The sequence below is a fragment of the Ambystoma mexicanum genome, chromosome 10 (genome assembly GCF_040938575.1).
Source record: "Ambystoma mexicanum isolate Mex_15411 chromosome 10, UKY_AmexF1_1, whole genome shotgun sequence".
NCBI classification, from domain to species: domain Eukaryota; kingdom Metazoa; phylum Chordata; class Amphibia; order Caudata; family Ambystomatidae; genus Ambystoma; species Ambystoma mexicanum.
Genome location: NC_090932.1, coordinates 330,828,294 through 330,850,384, shown reverse-complemented (window position 1 = coordinate 330,850,384; position 22,091 = coordinate 330,828,294). Strand labels below are relative to the sequence as shown.

General features: G+C 45.8%; 1 protein-coding gene across 1 annotated transcript in view; it reads left to right on the top strand.

Annotated features, from left to right (window-relative positions):
• LETM2 (leucine zipper and EF-hand containing transmembrane protein 2) overlaps positions 1-22,091 on the top strand; it is a 780,753-nt gene that overhangs the window by 227,630 nt on the left and 531,032 nt on the right. The window contains exon 4 of the mRNA XM_069617933.1: positions 8,120-8,263. Coding sequence (XP_069474034.1) covers positions 8,120-8,263 — 144 coding nt within the window. The remainder of the gene's footprint in view (positions 1-8,119; positions 8,264-22,091) is intronic.

Genomic DNA, 22,091 nt, shown 5'->3' with positions numbered 1-22,091 from the left:
TATTATTATTTTTAGCCAATAGGTGCATATTTGGGAAAGGTGAGTGTTTTAGGCAATTGTGGTATACCAACAAAATGGGTCAAGCGGCTTCCAGCAAGAGTGGTATAGGCAAGAGACACTATGCCCCTCTTGAAGGAACCCCTGCATTTGATATGTTGATTAAACATGGATTGAATTCAACATTGTTCTTAAAAGAATGGTCCGAATACACAAAAGATTTGATTGAGCATAAATGGCCAGACACCGGGTCCTTTGATGTGGACCGCATATCCAAAGTAGAAATAGAATTAGTAAAAAGACGGGTCAGACCCGCACAGTTTGAGGCTATACGACTATGGAGGGTAGAAGCAATGCGCAGGCGCAATGCTCAGAATAAACAAAAAGCAAATGAGCAGAAGAGAACGGTAAATCAAAAATTACATGATCTAGAGATAAAAGAGAAGGGTGAGAGGCTAGATCAGTTGGATAGACATATGATGATTAAGAACCGTGGGGGTATGTATCCTGCCGTGCCGGTGCCTCGATATGAAGATGTGATAGGGCTAGAAGCAGAACAAACAACGACTGAATTATTGTTTCCAGGAGCTACAGCTCCACCGGCAGACAGTGAGGGTGAAAGGGTGGAATTCCCAATGAAGTATGGAGACCCAGATAGGTTGATAGACCATAGGAGAACGACTACTGTAGAAAAGGATAGAGATGGAGACTTGCAAATCCTTATGACCGGGCTGTATGGCACACCCCTCAATGACAGCCTACGGGACCAATTGGGGCGTTTGACACCTTTGGAATTTAGGACAGTGGCCACTAAACTTTATATACCTTTCATGAGGGTAACTGTAAATTGAGAGGACAGAGTACTGCGGATCTGCCCTCAGCGTATCAGGACGCTGTCGCGTTACTACCAGTGACTGCGTCCAGTGTTCAGTTATGGGGATGTATGTCCGACATAATAGCGGAAGTCATAAGAGGCGGTGTTGAATGGGAGAAGGAAAAGAGGGCATGGGAAAGAGAGGTGAGGGAAAGAGAGGCTAAACTCAAAGATGCAGACCAGGCGGGCCAAAACGTAGCTAATCGTATGATAGCATCCATACACTCGCAGTCCATGTCCACCCTGGTGAGTCTGATGGAGGGCCTTGGCTGGCCTATACAAGTAAACGTAATTAAATATCTTCTTATTAGGGTGGATGATATAGAAGAGGAAAAGGAGCCTAGGTATGTGTCCCAGTGGAATAGGATTAGGACGGAATTGGATAAGAAACTGCTATCTAATATAAGAGTGGATGATTCAGGGGCGGAAGAATGGAGGATGGCTAAGGTGGAGAAACTATTAAAAGATTATAAAAAAATAAAAGAGAAAGCTCTTAGTCATCAATCCTCTGTTTCGCCACCAGCGCAGGCCCTTGTAAGTGAACAAACAGACATGGAAAAGTTACTATTAATGCCAATGAGAGAGTGCCAACCCACCATAGAGGCAGCCACTGGTAACATGATGCGCACCTATGTGTATGTCCCTTTATCCCGAATTGAATTAATGCATATCACCAAGTCCATCCCCGACCCCCGTATAGACCCGGCAGGATTCTACAAGGAAGTAGGAAAGTTATTCAGACCAGGGTTATTTACCGTAGAGGATGTAGATAACATATTGTTAGCCATTGTCCCAGAAGAAATATGGACCCCCTTTCGTGCCAAAGACAATGAAACAATAAAATGGAAAGATGTAATGGATGCGAGCAAAAATAGAAAACTGCATGAGGAATATCCTGAACCCCTAAGGGGGCATGGCATGGCAGTCCTGAGGGCTCTAGAAAAGGTGTTACCCCCATTTGATGTGAATGTGGAGAAACTGTCCGCTGTGATACAGGGTGCAAGTGAGGAGGTAGCACAGTACTTTCTGCGTTATGAAGCAGCATTCAAAGCGCACAGTGGGCTAGAGATAGGGTCTGAAACGGGCCAACGGTACTTTGCCACAAACTTTGTAGAGGGGCTCCACGGGCCAATTCAGGAGAACATTAGGAGGGCAGAAAGTACATGGATGACTAGGAACCCCCGGGATCTCCTCGAAATGGCTAGGTATTACGAAAGAGGGGAAAGAGTGAAGGGACAACAAAAGGCACGACAAGAGAAGGATTTAAAAACCAAAGTGTTGATGCAACAGTTGCATCAAGGGCCCCAAGGCAGGTATAACTACAATTATAACGGCCCGTCACAGGGCTATAGTAGCAACATGATAGGGGGCCAAGGGACAGGAAGAGGTACAGTGCAAGGAGGTGCGCTATATGGGAGGAGGGATGGGCTACCCCAAGATGTATGTGCCTTCTGCAAGAGACCCGGACACTGGAAATCCCAGTGTCCCCAGAGTGGTGGGAGAGGAAGGGGCGTACGGCCCCCTTCACAGACATTTGCCCCAGGAAATAGGACTGGTGGGTACGGCAACCAAGACAATAGAATGTTTAAACCCCCTCAACCCAATGCCTTTGACGGACAAGCAAGAGGGGATGTTCCCTGGCCGGCCCCGCCTCCCCCCAATCTACTGTATCAACCACGACAAACGACACAAGTACAAGGTGTATGCCAGGGTGAAGAATGTGGAGAAGGGGTATACTATAACGATGATTTTCAGGATAACACAAGCGATATGTCCTGAGGATGCCGGAATGAGATAGCGGGAGTGGTGCAGGTTCCTATAGACCAAAGGGGGCCTTATGCCTCTATTAGGATCGGCCCCCACCGAAACTTGAGATGTCTGGTAGACACGGGAGCTGGAAACAGGCACACCTGATTATACTAAGAGATTTTGCCTTTTTGTTGATGAACAGGAAGGTTGCGCTGTGTCAGTCTTGACACAGGAACAAGGGGGTAAACAGAGACCATGTGCATATTTTTCTAGCACTCTGGACTCAGTAGCTCGAGGCCTACCCCCATGCATGAGAGCAGTAGCTGCAGCAGCGACAGCCCTAAAACAAAGTGCAGGTATCATCCTAGGGAGTGAAGTAACAGTAAAGGTTCCACATACGGTAGATGTTCTTCTGAATAGAGTGCATACACAGCATTTGACTACAGCTAGACTCACACAGTATGAGATGATCCTGTTTGCCAGTAATGTAAAAATTGAACGGTGTAACACTTTGAATCCAGCGACACTGCTTCCTTTGCCCACCTCACCTGATGACATTAGGCATGATTGTGTGATTCAAATGGAAGAACACACTAAGGGTAGAGCAGACCTGCAAGACACCCCGCTGGTTGATAATGAGGGTATATTATTCTGTGATGGTTCCTGTTTCAAATTGCCAAATGGGGAGACAACAGCAGGGTATGCAGTAACTACAGGGGAACGGTTGATTGAGAGTGGGAAAGTGTGTGAAAAATCGGCCCAGGCAGCAGAATTAATTGCGCTAACGAGAGCATTAGTGTTAAGCAGCGGTATGAAAGTGACAATTTATACTGATTCAGCCTACGCTCATGGGGTGGTTTCCAGTTTTGGTAAACTCTGGGGAGAGCGTGGGTTTTTAACCTCCCAAGGTGATACTATTAAACATGCCCGATTGATTGCTGAATTATTGCAAGCCCTTACGCTGCCCAAAATGGTGGCCGTAGTGAAGTGCTCAGCGCATAAAAAAACACTGCATTATGTCACGCAGGGAAATTCTTTGGCTGACCAGATGGCTAAACTAGCTGCCACAAGGGACACTCGGTGGGAAGCCCGACAGCTCATAGTGGGGAGGGATGTGACTATGGAAGGAACGAAGGAGCGCGTAAAGGAAATCCAAGCAGATGCAACCATTGAAGAAAGACTATCTTGGCACAAGGATGATCAATATGAGGAGACGGTAGATGGGCTATGGGCACATACCAAAACGAACACCTGGGTACTACCTGACGCATACTTACCTGTGATAGTGAGCGTGGCTCATGGTCCAACCCACGTTAACGCAAGAACTATGGAAGAAGTTTTAAGTACTGTGTGGTACAACAAAAGATTGGGAATGTATTGTCGCCAATGGGCAAAACAATGTGAAATATGTGTTTTATATAATGTGGGGAAAGGTGTACCGGCCCCGGCGGGCCACAGTAAGTTACCCACCTGCCCTTTTGAGGTGGTGTATATGGACTTTATACAGCTGGAGCCTGTAAATAAACATTCCTACTGTTTGGTGATGAGATGTGGGTTCTCAGGATGGGTGGAAGCATATCCCCTGCGGGACAATAGTGCCACCTCCACAGCACAATGCATATTGAAACACTGGATGCCCTTGACTGAAATGGCCGGATGCATTGTCTATTGCATTATTGAGTATGCGTACTATGCCTAAACGTACACATGGTTTATCTCCTTTCGAAATTGTTATGGGGCGCCCACCAAGTATTGGGACCCCCATATCACCTAAGAGATTGTCTGAGCAAGCATGGCCTGCATTACAACAGTACTGTATTGGGTTAACTAATAGACTGATTTCTATTAATGCACAGGTGAACGCAGTAGCTCCATCTCCTCTGATAGGAGAAGGTCACGACGTGCAGCCCGGTGACTGGGTTGTTATAAAAGCCTTCGATCGCACCAGCGGACTGCAACCCAGATGGAGGGGCCCGTTTCAGGTGCTCCTCGCAACACAAACTGCGGTAAAAGTTGATGGCAAATCGCACTGGTACCACGTGAATCCAGAAAAGGGAACCAACCAACCCCAGGTTGCAACAGTACTGCCAGACGCCATTAGTAGGTGTGCCCATCGTCTCCGATCCCGTGACGTGTATGTGCCAAGCAACGTGTAAGGACACTGTTTTGAACTTTGATCATTAGGGAGATGAACATTTGGACTCTCTTGTTGGTTTTAGCAGAATTGTGCCTTACTGAAGACGACGGGCTTGTAGCCTGAAGGGCCTTCGGCGTTCCCCTCCTGGGACAGGCACTACGAGACGTGGGACAGATCGGATGAAGGTTTTCAGTGAGACCTACCACTATTAGAGTAATAAGGACACTGGTGCTTTAAATAGGGGATATTGCTATATCGCTAGGTTGCAACTGATATACGCTGTATACTGAGCCATATACTGAACTATGTCTACACCCGTGTATGCTGGTTTAGTCCCTGAACGGATAAGTGCATGCTCCTCAAACACAGAAGGTAAGAGGAAAATACCAGCTTGTACCACAAGAGGCAAAATTTTGTTTTCTGTATGCACAATAGTAGTAATAATAGCATTTGCCATAATATTCTGGTATCTGGAACATCCATCTAGATATGAATTAAAGAACCTGTTGCCCGAGTCAAATGAAACAGGGAGAACAGATTGGGTCAAGAGCAGGAATCGAGATGCCTATGACCAACACGACCCGGAAGACTATGCTTAAAATGAATACGTGAAGATACTAAACACAACATATGGGGTAGTGAATAAAACTGATTGCTGGATCTGCACCCACATGCCCCGACATAGCAGTGAAGGCATCCCAGTGTACGCATCGCCAGTTACTGAGGATGCCGGGTGTACATTAATTTACATGAGAATAGTGTCAGCACAGCAATACATGATACCGAATACCGCTTGTTATGTTAGAGGAGAGAACAAAACCCTTCTAAAGGAAAAGATACGCTATAAAATCAAAACTGAGGGAATCGGGCTTGCACCTGCTATGGTACAGATAGTAAGAGAACCTCCTCCCCCTATCACCATCACACAAGAGTTTAGGCCAAAGAATATATGTTTTAAGAGGAGCGCAAGAGGTAATCAAAGAATGATCTCGGGGTGCAGTCAAATGGTGAATCTAAATAACTACACGAAGGGATTGTTACAGATTGAAGGACATGCCTACGTCTGTAACAAGAGGGCTTATTTGTGGTTAGCCAAAGATTTTGTTGGGGTATGTTACATAGCCAGAATAATGCCGGCTGTGATGGTATATGCCCCGTCTACTCTGCATAAAGAAATACACAGCAGAAATAAACGAGCAGTAAACCCAAAAATTCCTACGTATCAACCTACAGGATGGGAAACGTTTATAGATCTGATGGGGGTCCTGGTTCCTCCAGCGGGCATCTTTATGAACAGTCAAGAAATCCAAAAGCTAAACAGGGCCCTTGAGTTCGTAATCGAAGAATCTGCAGACCTAATGGAAAACATCACTTATGAAATGAAAGCAATTCGGCTAGTGGCTCTCCAAAATAGGTATGTCTTAGACATACTCACTGCAGAAAGGGGCGGAGTCTGTTTTTTGGTGGGATCCCAATGCTGTGTTTACATACCAGAAGGGAGTACAGGAATCCTGGATGGAGTAAACAAACTGCATAAAGTGGCGGATAGCATCCACCAGGAGGAAGGGTCAGGAGATAGCTGGTGGATGAAGCTCCTGAAAGAAATTGGATGGCAACTTCTTACGCCTATACTGGTTCTAGCGGCAATAGTTGTAGGAATTTGTCTCTGCATCCAATGTTTCCCGGTATGTGTGTCGTGCTGTGTTTCCATGTGTTCTTCCAGCATAACGCGCCTAAATCCAATGGATAAAAGCCATGTACAACAGGAATTTTTTGACATGGGAGGCCTGGAGAAGATTATGGTACATACAGTATGTGATGATGTTGCTTTCCTGCCATCTGCTTATGCTAGGACTGTTTAGATTGATGCTCAAGTGTGAGCAAAGGGTGGATTGAAGGTACGCATACATATGTAATGTTGTGCTCACACTTGGAGTTTGTACTAATCACCATATGTGTTAAAAGAATGTACCCTTTGTTAAAAGAAGAGGCCTTCTCTTTATACAGCGACATTTAAGACCTGCTGACCTGGCAAGAACTTGTTTTAACAGAAGAATTGTGTTTGGTCACTGTATGTCGAAGCATGTTGAGCCTGCTAAAACTATCTGCAGATTACGGGTGGGGAAGGAATGAGTAAGTACAGCCTCGTGCACAGAGATAAGGACACAGAAGGGCACGAGAGAGAGCGAATAACAGATAACAGGAAACCACAATAGCAGATGTTGAACTGTTGACCGTTGATGCAAAGTCATGACTGGGAGGAACCGCCTTGTGGTGGACATAATCTATGTGCAGCAATGTATGACAATGTAAAACAGATGGGTATAAAAGGACCACGATGTGCAGGGCAAAGGGCGGCACTTTGACGACTTGCTTTGCGAGACGGTTGAACTTGTGGCCCATTCGCGAATGCTTGTGTGTTAATAAAGCAATGTTTACTCAACTCTTTTCTGTTTGAGTTTTTATAGGGTCCCTTTTGTACTGGTTTTGGCGACGGCGAGAAATCGCACCCACAGAAACATGTCCTATTGTCAGTCTCTTATGTCTGATTTACTAAATGTCCCTTCTTCCTGCACCTAGCCATGCCACCCTGTGCCGGAAACTGAAACAACTGGTGTAGAGCTGGTTCTGTGAGTCTCATTGTATGTCCAGTCCCTTCTCCTGGCCTCTCATGTCCTACTCACTCCAGGTTCGCCAACGCCCCCCCTCCATAGGCACAAGGAGACAGCCACGATTTTGGAACACCAGGGAATGCCCCAGACTTTGGAGACTTCACTGTTGCATCTCTTATGCATTGCAGGTGTTTCATTGTCCTTTATGGTAACTCTGCATTGGCCAAACATACCCTTTCATTGGCAACACTCTGTAGTACACCACAGCTGATGGCGGCAGCATCACTAGATTTCTGAGAAAGTATGACCCCTCTGCAGCTGGCTCATTCCAACCACGCTACTGTTATTAGATTTAAAACGGAGGCAAGAGTGGGGATGGGATACCTTTTTCTGGATGACGGTAGATATTTAACCAGGATCTTACCTTGATATATTGAGCATGCCAAGAGACGGATCTCTGCACCTTTATCCAAAGAAGAACTTTTCAATAGTTGGAATTTTAGGCGTTGGAATTTCTTTTCCTAAAACTGTCATACAAGTCAACGTTCGTGTCCCTGTTATTCGTGTGCTGTGTCTAACAGGAGGCAGGGATGATTATACTGTTGCATTGATGCATGGGTAAGACTGGCCATTTCATGTGGAAAAGAGGTGTCATTGGCAACCACATCTTTCAGTTATAATGTATAAGGATATTCAAGACTTTGGCTGTTGAACTATGAATAAGGGTGATTATTTTTCTTTCTTTCACAGCTGATGAGAACCTGTGCCGACCTCTTCAGATTGTTACCATTTACTGTCTTTATCATTGTGCCCTTTATGGAGTTCCTGTTACCTGTATTTTTGAAGCTCTTTCCTGAAATGCTGCCATCAACCTTTGAAACGGAATCAAAGAAGGTTAGTATTAATGCAGTTTCATAAATTCCATTTTCTTTATCTTGCAGCATCTCATGCTTTAAGGTGTCCCTATATCAGCATTGATAATATGTTGTATGATTTCATGGAGATATAATACACAGTCCTTTTAGTATTTCCCCAAACAAAGTTCTGCACAACACCTTTAAAAGGGGACTTATTACAGACAATACAACTTGTGCTTGCATTTAGAATTTTCTAGGCATGATCAGATCTTGATTTGTTCAGCTGTTTTCGTGATTCACAATTGTTGTAAATCAAAGTGGCAACACCTCTAAGGAGCCACTGAAGTATATATATATTTTGTTTACACTTTGTATTTATTGAAATTTTCAATAACAACAATGGCATCAAAAAGAAACTGAACAACCTCAACCAAGATGACAGGTAACAAACCCTCGCCCTCCACCCTCCACCCACTCCTCCCAATATTCCCCCCCCCCAAACCAATGAGCTATAGAGGAGTCAACAGGATAAAAAAGTCAAAAGTGCACAAGAGGAAGAGTCACAGCATAGTACCAAATAAGGCTTTACAACAACCCCTTTCTGCCGGTGAGGGGCCCGAAGACGTTAGAAACATGCAGTACATCCACAGATCACCCACCCCCTCCCATCCATACACCAAGGTCAAAGCCCAAAAAATTAGAGCGTCAGGGCTTTACAGTCCTCACTTAATAGTACAATTGTCCAATCCTGTAAAAAAGAGACCATGTTATCATTGGCAATAGCAGCTAGTTTCTCGTATGTAAAGATTGTCAAGAGCTTATTAAACCATTCTGCTTTCGAAGGGGTCTGAGGGCTCTTCCATTTCTGAGTTAAGGCCATTCTCCCAGCCCTCAACATCGCTCCTGCCACCCTGGAAAAAGGCAAGTCATCACACTCTTGCCTGGGGGTACCCAATAGGATCTCCATATCGTGAGGGGAAGGACACGTTCCCAGGATGTCCTTGATCCAGTTTAGTAACTCTGCCCAATAGACTTGAATAACCAGGCACTCCCACCGCATGTGGAACCATGTTCCTCTACCAGCACAAGCTCTAGGACACATAGGGGATACATTGGGAAACATTTTAGATAACGTGACGGGAGACTGATGCCAAGAGTGGAACATTTTTAAATTATGTTCCATGGCTGCTGTATAGAGTTTCCCCTTGAAGATAGATCCAAAAACAGAGCCCCATGTACGCTCGTCTAGGGTTGTACCCCTTCTCTCCTCCCACACATATTTAAATGCTTGTCTGCCCTCTAGGTTAGCTGTAACCAGCACACCATACATTTTAGAAAGAGACCTCTTTCTGGATCTGGCTTCCACAAAAACTTTTTCAAACGGAGTCAGTGGACGGGAGAGGGCAGCCGCCCAATCAGCCTTAGTAAGAATGCCCTTAAGCCGCAGATAGTCAAAAATGGAAGGAGGACTCTCCGTCAGCACTCCCGATAATTGAGTAAAATCGATAAAATTCCCCTCAGTAAACAATTGTGCAGCCCTCTCGATCCCCTGGTCCGACCAAGACTGTGTTCCTCGAAAACCTTTGGTCCCCAAGTTGAGTGGAGGAGCCCACAAGGAGGACACGGGGGAGGGCCAAGAAGAAAGCAGGTTATTGTCCCTATTTGGCTTCCATAGTGCCCAAAGAACCGATAGAATCGGGTGAGTCCTGACAGCTGCCGGTAGGGAGCGTGGGGGGGCCCAGAGCCAAGTCCCTGACCTTATAAGGGTGAACCTGTACATCCTCTCCGTACGTCCAGTATGTCCTGAGGTCATCCCGTAAATGCTCTAGCATCACCCGCAACTAAGCTGCCTTATAGTACAACTTAAAGTCCGGAAGGCCGAACCCTCTGAGTGCCTTTGGAAGGGACACAGTATCAAATTTAATTCTAGCTCTCTTGCCACCCCACACAAATCAGATAATTTGCAATCGAAGAGATGCAAAGAAGGAGTCCGGAATAATACAAGGAAGTGAGGTGAAAAGATAAAGAAGTCTGGGGAGTACATTCATCTTCACAGAGACCATACGCCCAAACCATGAAAGTGTGAGGGGGCCCATCTGGCCAATTCGTCAAAAAGCTTAGTCTGCAAGGGAAGAAAATTCAACTCGAAAATCTTACCCAAATCCCTTGGTAGGTTGGTGCCCAGGTACCTAGTACTGACACTCTCAATCTGCATGCCAAATACTTGCATCTTACCCCTAATATCCTGGTCCAGCAAACTCATGGGCATGATACAAGACTTGGAGATATTAATTTTAAGTCCAGAGAACGCCACAAAACCACGAATCAATTCAAACAACCGTTGAAGGGAGACGTAGATTCTAGACAAATACACCGGAATGTCCGCGAAGAGAGATAATTTAAATTCACAGTCCCCACACTGCACCCCGATCACTCCCTCATCGGCTCTAATTGCTGTGGCGATTGGCTCCATAGCCAGAGCATACAAAAGGGGGGAAAGAGGTCACCCCTGGCGCGTTCCTCTGGATAACAAGAAACTTGAGGAAGTACAGCCATTTACTAACACCCGTGCCTAGGGACCGCTATACAGGGCCGAAACCCATCCACAGAATTTGTCGCCGAAACCCATCTTGCGGAGCACTTTCTCCATATATAACCACTCAACGCGGTCAAAAGCTTTTTCAGAATCCAGCGAGAGGAGGTAAGCCTCTGATTCTTGTCTGGACACTTCATACATCAGACCCAACGTTTTCCTGATATTGTCAGATCCCTGGCGTCCGGGGACAAAACCTACCTGGTCTCCATGAACCAACGTGGGGAGAAATCTAGACAATCTGCTCGCTAGAAGTTTAGCTAATATTTTCATCAATATTCAAAAGAGAGATGGGCCTATAAGATTGACAGAGCGAAGGGTCCTTCCCTTCCTTGGGAATGACCACAATAAGAGCTGACATCATGGAGGGGGGAGGCAGCCAGTGTCCAGTGCGTTATTATACACCCTAGCCAGGAACGGAGCCAAAGTGGATCATATGTTTTAAAAAAACGGACAGTAAACCCATCATCCCCTGGAGCAATACCATTCTTCAACAAAGCAATAGCATCAATCACTTCCTGAAGGGAGATGGGAAGCTCCAGAGAGGCTGAGCTCTCTGGTGAAAGACAAGGAAGCGGGAGCGAATCACAAAACCGGTCCACATCGGATCCATCCCCAGTATACTCGGTAGAATAAAGCTTTTCATAATACAATTTAAACTGCTCTGCAATTTGAGTGTCACCCAACCATTTTTTACCAAATTGATCAACAGTAAGATTGACTCGCCTACTTTTGCGAAGTTCCCTCAACCTCAAGGCCAGAATCTTGTCTGCCTTTTCCCCTTTCTCCATATAGCGTTGTTTCAGAAACGCTAGCTTTTTCTCTGTCTGTCCAACGAGGAGTGCGGGAGTTGTTCGCGTTGAACAGGACCCATCTGCGATCTCAACTCAACCCCCTGCCGGATAGCAAAAATCTGCTTCCTCAACTTGAGCTCCTCTCTAGACCGGACCTTCTTTCTCCTTTCTCCCATTTCCATTAGAACACCTCTGATAGTAGCCTTAAACGCGTCCCACACACCTCTAATTTCAACCTCACCTGTATCATTTAAACGGAAATAGTCACTGATAGAGGCTAGAAGAGATTGACGCAACTGTGTTAGGCAGGAACCTGTGCAGTTCCCTCTGGGACCACTGCAAAAGATTTAAGACTACAGGTGTTTGGCAGTAAACCCACTTGGTAGCAGTCTGTACCACACAGATTCACTTGGTAGCTGTGGCTGAGCAGTCAGACTTCCCTCAAGAAGAGTTAGGCAGCATACAGAGTATTCACAATAGGTCAAGAGAACACAATAGAACAAGTAAACACTGACCAGGGCTTGGTGTAAAAGAGATATAATTATTTATTTAAAACCACATCTAGAAAAACACACAGGCACTAATAGTAAGCAATTCAAAAACACGGTCACTAAAAGATATACACTCCCTTAAAAGAGTATTAGACAAGTCTTAAGTAAAGCCCCACTTATTTTCATACAGCGGTGAGCGCTTAACGTAGATGGCACTCTAATGGTTCGTTTTAAAAAGGGAGAGAAAAGCAGAGAACAAATTGCAACAGATCCCAACACTTTTACAAGAACATAACAAGAGAGGAAGGCAAAGTAAGACTGTGAATTCAGAGACAGTAGGCTGGATCCGCTTTAAGAGGATCGAAACGAAATATGTCCAAGGTCACACTGTTGCAGTGCACAAAAGTCTTGTAATGGTTCAAAAAGGAGTTGGACCAAAGAAAGGGACCAGTTAGAGGGTCAAAGCGGCCAGCCCAGTCCAGAAGGTTAAGGGGTTATTATTACCTTGTAGCAATCTTTAGAAAGGGAGGCCAGGCGGACACGGTACCAAGTGGTGAGAACACTCCAGCAGGGGCAGTTGTTCCTGGCAGCGGATGCAAGTCGGTGCTTCGTCCGGGGGAAGAGAGGATCTCGGCGTGGAGGAAGACAGGAGTCCGATGCACTGCCAGGGAGGGAAGAAACCAGCCGCGGAGTCTCTCAGGTACAAGGAGCGTTCCATTGATTTGCGGTTCAGTGGTGAGTGGGTATCCGGCCGCCGGGGTGCTTGGCACGGGCAGTTCGACCACAAACCGGTCTGGGGTGCGAAGAAAGAAGGTAAAACTGGTTGTGCCCACCAGTCAGGGGAAGAAGCCTCTCCAGCCGGGAGATCTTCTCTGTCGTCGGGAAGTGGTGAGTGGGTTATGCAAGGCTCCACCGGTGGTGTTGTCGTGGTAGGTCGGCTCAGCTTCTCCCTCGTCGGATTCTCAGGTCCTGTGGCGACTTCTGAAGTTCCAGTCCCCAAAGCCCTGCTTTTATGCAGCATACTCCCATTCACTCAGCCTAGCTGTCAATCAAACATGCTAAGTGGTGAGCCGGCCGGCTCATCACTTGGGCCAATCACACAACAGTGCGACTTGAGTTACCAAGGTAACTCAGTCCAGGGTGCCTAAACCCCCTCCCACACCCCCTGTGGTACCCAGACAGCGTGGCACCACTTTTGGAGGCTTCTGTGGAGAAGCCCGCCAAAAGTGGAACAAAGGGCTCGACTTGGGTTGGAGTCACAGAAGAGAACACAAACACCATTTTAGAATCCCGAGTCCTGCAGGGCCACAGCCCTGAGCTTCCATGTCAGGATTCTCGGTTTAGGGGGTTGGTGTTGCCACTCCAGAACCAAGGGAGAGTGGTCCGAGAGCACTATGGCCATGTATTCCGCACCCGTCATCTCACCTACCAGCTCCGGAGCAGCGAAAAAGTAATCCAGCCTTGTATGCAGGTTACGTGGGGCCGCATATTGCGAATACTGCCTATCTGCTGAGTGTAACTGTCTCCAGACATCTTCGAGTCCCAAGTCTCTCAGTAGGGCCTGTAATGCTTTTGCAGCCAGAGTGGGTCTGTCTGGTTTACCATCTGATCTGTCCATTTTATGGTTTAATGTACAGTTAAAGTCCCCTCCCCATAAAATCGCACAGCCCAACAGTCGGCCAATTTTGCCATACAGGGTCCCAAAATAGGCCGCTGTGTCTTTGTTGGGGGCGTACAAATGTATAATGCTCACATCCCTGTTTTCCAGCATCCCCCTCACCATCATCATTCTACCTTCTGGGTCTATAGTGGTCTGAAGCAGCTGAAATGGTACATGCGTTGCCACCCACGTGATGACCCCCCTCGCATATGCTGAGTATGTGGCTCCTGTGGTACACCCTCTCCACTTCTTCTGGACCACCTCCAGCTTCTCTCTAGTGAAGTGGGTTTCCTGTAATAGTGCTAGATCGATCTTTAGCCGTCTTAGGTACATCATTACTTTATTCTGCTTCAAATAGCTGTTAAAGTCCCTCACATTCCAGGTCACCACTCTAATGCTACCCGATGCCATCTGTGGGTTGTCCCACTTCCCCTCCCCACCTGATTTGACATAAGATTGGGCTTGTTCCCCTCCCACTCCCAACAAAAACAGCAGCATTGATTCAACATATTCTGTAGGGTTAGGTCCCTCGGCTCCTTCAGGCAGTCCAACGATGCATACATTATTTCTTCGGGCCGTCCCTCCGCCTCTTCCGCCCTGCTTTCCAGGTTGCCTACTCGTTGTGCATGAAGTTCGGATTTGTGGGCTTCCCATGCCGCTGTGTTCGGGGCCACCTCTTTCTCTAGGTCGCCTGTGCGTTCAACCAGCCCTCTGACATCTTGCTGGAGGAGGTTCACCTCCTCTTGTACTGCCCCGACTTTGAGCTCTAGTGCCGCCTTCAGCTCATTCATGGCCAGTCCCAGTTTGGTTTCCAAAGCCGCTTTTAGGTCGGCAATCGCAGCAAGGATCTCCTGGTCTCTGCCCATAGTGTCCGTGCTCCCGGATGGGGCTTTATCTTTGCTCCTGGCCCCTTCTGCACTTGGTGGTGTTCTAGCAAATTCATCCAGCGTGGGCTGCTTTCCCGTCGCTCTAGGTAGTTTGGTGGACATCTCGGTGTATCACGGTCGTGCACGCAGGCCCGGCAGCTTGTGGTTTCTGGCGTCTGCTGGGATAGACTGCTTCTGGTGCTCGGCCCTGGCAAGCAGTATTAGGAGATTCCTTGTACAGCCCAATCTACTCCTGGAGTGGGCTGTGTCCTCCCACGTATTGATCTTGGGCAAATCAGTCCGCTTTGGCTGCCAGTCCAGGCCTCCGCTGGACCAGGCCCACGGGCCCACACCCCAGTGCCTATGGGTCTATCTGCGTGCTAGCGATGGCACAATGTGTGCGACCCTGCTTCCTGCCAGGTTCTTTGCTTCCTGCACCTGGGTAATGGTTGAGGGGCTCAGCGAGTAAAACCTTGAGGAGTCTCGGGTCACCGTCCCTGTGCCCACTGGTGCACAATTTTCCTTTTATTTTGGTTATTTCTTCTTACTGTCCAATCCCCACTGTGTCCACTTGTCTTTTTTACCTCCTCTGTCGTCTCGTAGCAGGCGCCACCTTGCATCCACAGCTTTGGGGCCATTACACAGGCTGTATGCCTTCCATATTGCCACTACCAACTGCACTTCCTCACTTATAACTGATCGGTAAGGTGCTTCCCAGTATCAGCTATCCAGCCTTCATGTGTTCTCTTCCTCTTATGTGCCACCACCGGCAATGGAGGGCCTATGGAGGGCCCTGAGCGCCCTATGTGACTGCAGGACCTGAGGCAGCCAGCAGCTCTGTCTCTAGCTATATCTGCAGGGGCTGTTGGGCTCCTGCTGTTAATGTTATTGTTTGGGGCACCTTAGCAGGTTATTCCCCTCCCCCTGCCAGTGCCATTCGCTCGGTAAGCGTGTGCAGGCAAAGCGGCTCTCCAATGTGCAATTTCCGGTACTCGGGGGCCTCACTGTGTAAGGCAGACACGTACCCTGCAGCAGATTGCCTCTCTGTGGTATGTAACTGTGCTCTACTCTGCACAGCGTACCAGCCCTGCTTGAATTAAGTGTTCAAGGATACTAATGTATCCAAAAAGTTGCACTGCCTTCAATCGTTTGGCAAAGGCTTGGGCGTCGTGAGTCCAGCACGCTCACCTCGTCTTGTTATGCCACTGCAACAATGTTTCACCGGCGAGGCCCGGCTCCATTTACAGCTCAGCCGCGTCTGCTCCAGAGACTTCGTAGCCTTGAATGCTGCAGTGTCAGCAAGCGAACCCTTCCACAAACAACGCATGCCCTCCACTGCTAGTGGCAGATTGTAATCATTCTCTGCCACGCGTTCTGAAGATGTCTCGCACCCCATTTGATGCAACTCTGCTGCGGCTTATTACTGTCTGCAATCAGCTGTTTCACCCTTTGTGCTCAGGTATCCGCCATTTTCGTCACCGCAGCATCAGCCGCTTCCATCGCCAATGCTACAATGGAACTTCTTGCGCCCTGTGTCTTCACAAGCATGGTCCTTAAACAGCATGAACACCTGTGTTCATTTTTATGCGGTTTTATGTCGAATGAAAGCCGGATCTGCAGGAGCCCCAGAGGAAGCACGTCCTTCTACATGGCTCACTAGCCACGCCCCTAAATTTTAATAGTTAGTATTAATCGTCGCACATTCTTTTTGTATTCCTCTCTGCGTTTTTTATCTGTCTTATTTCCTTTTTGTGTGCTTTTTTATCTCTAATAATTGGATTGTATACTCAAAAGGCTCTTTCTATTGTCTGTTGATTTTCATTAATGGTTGGTTTGAATAGTGATATAAAGTCCACATAACTGTTTTGCTTTTTTTTTGAGTTTCTGGAATAGTTTGTTTAATGTGGGTGCTTTCCATCTAATTCGATTTTGACCTTGTGACAGTTGTAGTGGAAGTTTATAAAAACTTTGCGGATATTCCAATATTGATTCACCGGTTATCCCCAAGATATTGTGATCACTCAATTTAGTTGGAACAACAACAAACGTTGAGACCAGATTTAGATGTTTATTTGATATAAAGGCATAGTCAATGATAGCTTCTGATTTTTGTCTCTTCCAAGTTGGGGCGATGTGTGATATCCCCCTTCATGCATCCATTCAAAAGCGTCATATTTCTGTCTTTCATGACACGCTTGCGTTGGTAATGTTCTATTATCACTAGACAATCAGCGCATGTTCAAGTCTCCTACAAGAAGGGTTATACTTATGTGCGGGTCAGTGTCATTTTCTTCAAACAAGCCAATTACATAGCCTATAAAGTTGTCTTCCTGAATAATAGCCGAATTCCAGTATGCCTTGATAATTGCAGTAGCAGAGGCCATGGGGTGCACAGGATTATCAATTTCATATTTTAAAAGCTGTAAACAAGGATGTGGATTGTTCCACACAGTTAATTTACCTGGTGAATCCATTTTCAAGGCTCCCAATAATCCCTTCATGGGTCTCCCTTTTGTTTGCTTTAAAGCAGGTACCCTGAATATCTGATGGTATGGCCATTTGATGGTATGGCCAGCTTTCCTGCAATAGGATTAAATCATAGATCTCTAGGTTATGTGATCTCTCTGGTTGCATTAGGTGAGAGAACCTGTGGACAATTTTCAAGGTAACTGGTGGTTGTTTCGTTTAGATCTATTCATTGCGATCATATTTTGTGCTTCTTAGTGCTTCTTCTATCCATGCCCATTTGGTTGTTTTGCTAGCCTGCATCTCATCCTGATAATACACCTCTCTTTTTAATTTCCGAGTAGACCCTTGGCAATTTATCAATGGGCCTTGGGTTTCAAATTGAGATGGGATGATTCATCTCCTCTATGATTGATTTCCTCATGTTTATATGTCAGTTTCCTTTCCCTCTGTGATTTTGTTTATTTCAAATACTCTTTCCCAAAGATTTTGTCTTTCAGCCCATATTAATTGTTTTACAATTTGCGAGGGTACTGTAATCATAGCCGTGTCCATTCTCCGGCTTCTATCGATTATCATCTCAATGTCTCTTGCTTGAACTGCCTTTAATTTTGATATAGTATGGAAGGCTGCTAAACAATTAGATCTATTTGGGTATGGGTCATTGTATCTTCTTTAATTCATGAGTATTGTGAAGCGTGTGGATGTTTTTAATTGGTGCTCTTACGTTTGATTTCCATTTCTATTTGGGCACTCCCCAGTAATTGGATCACTTATCTGAGTTTTCAGAGTACACTTTGTATTTGGATTTGTACTTTTTCTTTGTTTCATCACTGTCACCTCATCTTTCTCTTTAGCCGTTTTTAAGAGTCCTTTTCTTCTTTCTTCCATAGTTAGAAAAGTTGAGTCAGTGGCTTTTTGATTGGGATTTACTAAATAAATTAAGTTGATTTGTTCCTTCTCAATTATATTGGTTCATTAAGAGGCCTCTGATTCTATTTCTGTAGCTGGCTGTATCATATTGTTTTTATTTGCAGTCTTGACATTATCATTGTCATCTGCTTGTGTCTCACACATGGTGCATTAATTAGTTTGTTTGTCTGTTTTTAATGTTTTTGTTTTAACAGGTGTTGTGAGGGATCTTATGAATGTCCGCCTCACTCCTGTTTGTTTTATGTTTATTGGTATGTTCTGGTTCTTGGTTTTCTTTTTGAGTTTATTATTTCTTTTTGTGTTCGTTTTTTTGTATTGAAATAGCTCATATAAATGGTTCATGAACTTCCTGTACAATGCTTCCCTTCTTATTTAACTCGTGAGAGCCTACATCGAGGTTTGATGTAACAATTTACTCCATCTCCGGGGCATCCCCGGTTACAGTAGCAGGAGAAGCCAAAGATGAAAAGGAAACTGCACGGCTGTCTCCCATCAAAGGTGCAGACAACTCTTGTTCCTTACACTCAGCACTCTCATTTAGTTGACAGCCCACCAGAGAGTCATTTTGGATGCTGGTATGGGAGGAGCCTCTTTCCTGATCAGATTGTTAGGAGGCATTCCGCTTTGTATTTCAATTAATCTCAAATTAATTTGGTTTAATTCGGAAAACACTTGATTGAAATTTGAGTTCACATCTGTTAAAACCCTGGTGTTTTGTTCAATGTTGGTATCTAAATGCTCATATATTTTGGTTAAGCTGAACAAGCCAGTATTCATAGCTTCCAATGTGATTTTGTATGCCGGTGTGATTGGATTTTTTTTATCAAAAGGATGGTCTTGGAGTGGGCTTTATATAAGACATTTCTGACGATACAGTAGAATTCAGAACCTGGTTGAAGCCCTCGAAATCAAAATTGGAGATCCTGATCAATTAGAATTATTAATGACAGTGGTTGTCAATTGTGTTTTCTTTACTAAAGTCCTTTGTGTTTCAAGTTCGGCTGTCTCCTCTCTTAATTCCCCTCGGAGCTGATGCTTGGTTCATGTCAGTGCCTAATTCTTTATCACTAGAAGAGGGAGGGTTTGGTACTTGCTGGTTCGTGTCAGTACCTGATTCTTTATCACTAGAGGAGGGCGGGTTTGTTACTTTCTGGAAGTCAGTACAGTTCTCCTTGTCCTCCACTACCTCATCTAAACTCATACAAACGTATGCATCCTTTACAGCAACGGTGTTCTGATAGCCTTTGGTTAAACAAAGTTCACCGGATTGAAGAAAGGAAGAGTTCATTATTGCTTGGGAATATAGTCTAGGCGCTTTCATATTTTCGTTTGCATGAAACATAGCGTGAGTTTTAAAATCAGTCGGCAACGTTAGAGCACCATTTCTACTCACACGCTCCTCTGCAGCAGCTTCCGGAGAGTATTGCCAGTTGCATTCGAGTATTTCCTCGTCGGTTATTTGTAGATTAGACATCCTCACTGTTTGGGCAGTGTTCATAAACAATGCAGTGTTAGATGGATTCAAAGAGTCCGTTACGCGTTGTGTGTTCAAAATAGTTGTTTTATCTGCTGGAGGCCAATACTCTCTTATATCGGCTCCGGCCTGACATTCGGCACAGGTGATGGTAACGTGTGGTTCGCCATGAAAACATCCGCATGTGCGGGCATCGCGGTTTTAAGGGTATATACATGCTCTGTTTGCAAAACAGAGAAACTGAAGTGGGTAATTGGGTAAAGCGTTTCCCAAAGAAAATTGGAGGAAAGAAAAAATACAAATATAACAAGCAGGGTTTGGCGGGAAGCGAGGTCTGCCGGCGCTCAGCTGAACAGCACTCACTAGAAGCGCACGTGCCCGAGGATTTATCGAACTTCTGGGTGAAGTGGGAGGGGCTTCTCTCTAGAGAAACAAAAACAGTAATTTAAAGCCTTGTAAATGTCTCCTTCTTGGTAAAAATATGGGTACAGGATACTAGTGTCTTAAGGTAATGTTTCCTACCAATTTTCAATGTTGCAGTAGTAATCCAAGTAATGCTCAGCAGTCACGATAGTGTCTCTGTATGTTAATGTTAAAGGATATTTGTACCGTGCACTATAACCACCGGAGTGGTCCCCTGGCGCTCTGGCGGCGCTGAAAAAGGGAGGGGGCGTGAGTTAGTGGGAATGAGCTGGAAAAGTGCAAGAGAGCAGTGATGTGCTGTTGGCAGCCTCACCCCGTGGGTCCGTTGGCTGGGCTTGGGGTGTTTTACAGTCGGTAATCGTTGTGTGCTGTTGTACAGGTCTATGTGTGGTTTGTTTTGTTGTTGCAGTGTGGTGAAGTTTGTGCGGATTGCTGTGTTTTAGGCTTGTGGTTGTGTTTGGTTAGAGTTTGAGAGGTGTATGCAGAGGGATGAAATTGTTAGTAGATTGGTTAGTTGGCATTGCTGTCCTTGCAATTATGGGATTCCATCTAGGTGCGGTGCATGCTAACGTTCACATTTCTATCTAGATACGATGCAAGCTAAAGTTCAGAAATTCTAAGTGTGGTGCATGCTAACATTCCCATTTCTATCACAAGAGGCTCCTGCAGAACAGCACTCGCCAGACAGCACTCAATAGAAGCTCACGGGATAGTATCATCGTATCACAAAGAGGCTCCTGCAGAACACCACTTGCCAGGCAGCACTCACTAGAAGCACGCAGGATCGTATCACAAAGAGGCTCCTGCAGAACAGCACTCGCCAGACAGCACTCACTAGAAGCGCACGGGATAGTATCACCGTATCACAAAGAGGCTCCTGCAGAACACCACTTGCCAGGCAGCACTCAGTTGAAGCTCGCGGGATCGTATCACAAAGAGGCTCCTGCAGAACAGCACTCGCCAGACAGCACTCACTAGAAGCGCACGGGATAGTATCAACGTATCACAAAGAGGCTCCTGCAGAACACCACTCGCCAGACAGCACTCACTAGAAGCACGCGGGATCGTATCACACAGAGGCTCCTGCAGAACACCACTCGCCAGACAGCACTCACTAGAAGCGCACTTGCCAGATGATTTATCAGGCTTGTGGGTGAAGTGGGAGGGGCTTCTCTCAATTTTCAGCATTGCAGTAGTAATCCAAGTAATGCTCAGCAGTCACAATAGTATCACTGTATCACAAAGAGGCTCCTGCAGAACACCACTCGCCAGACAGCACTCACTAGAAGCTCACTTGCCAGATGATTTATCAGGCTTGTGGGTTAAGTGGGAGGGGCTTCTCTCAATTTTCACCGTTGCGGTAGTAATCAAAGTAATGCTCAGCAGTCACAATAGTATCACTGTATCACAAAGAGGCTCCTGCAGGACAGCACTCGCCAGACAGCACTCACTAGAAGCACGCGTTTAAAGGTGCATGGTGCCCAAGATTCTCTAATGTATTCCTCAGTGTTCTCTGAAAGGCCTGTGATGGACAATGGAGACCGGAAATCTGCCAGGTCACAAGGTTCAGCAAACCCACCTTTACCAAGGGGGTGAGGTTTGTCCTGAGGATTTTTTAGAAGTAGAAGTCGGATTGGAAAATCAGATGAAATTTCAAAAAGAATTGGAAACCAGACTTGAGAAGTTCCTAGCAGAGTGAGCACCACAAGCTCTGGGATGCTCGACCTGCCTCTGCCAGGAACCTTTCATGCTGAAAGGGGTTAAAGTGTACATTGTTACGCGATTTCAAGGTTCTACATAGTTGAGCGTTCAGACAATTCTCAAAGAGCTCTGTCTTATTAGGTCATGCAGCAGTCTGCAAACTCTGAAACAAAGATGGATTCGGCTGCCAATCTCTGCACTCTACTTACTTCCTGCAGTTGTGTCTGCCGGTCTGCATTGGATGGAATTAGCAGAACACAATTAAGACCAACTACCCCTTTCTCAATCCGCTGTATATGCGAGTCTTTCACGTGACATAAAGAATATGCATACAGAGTTTTCTTGACAATTTTGATTTTTTTCACCAGATTTTACGTACTAACCCCACGATCTGGTAACATATCGGATCGCATAAGTTGCTGATAAATTTGTTTTATGTGATGTGCCTTGTGGAAAGTGAACAG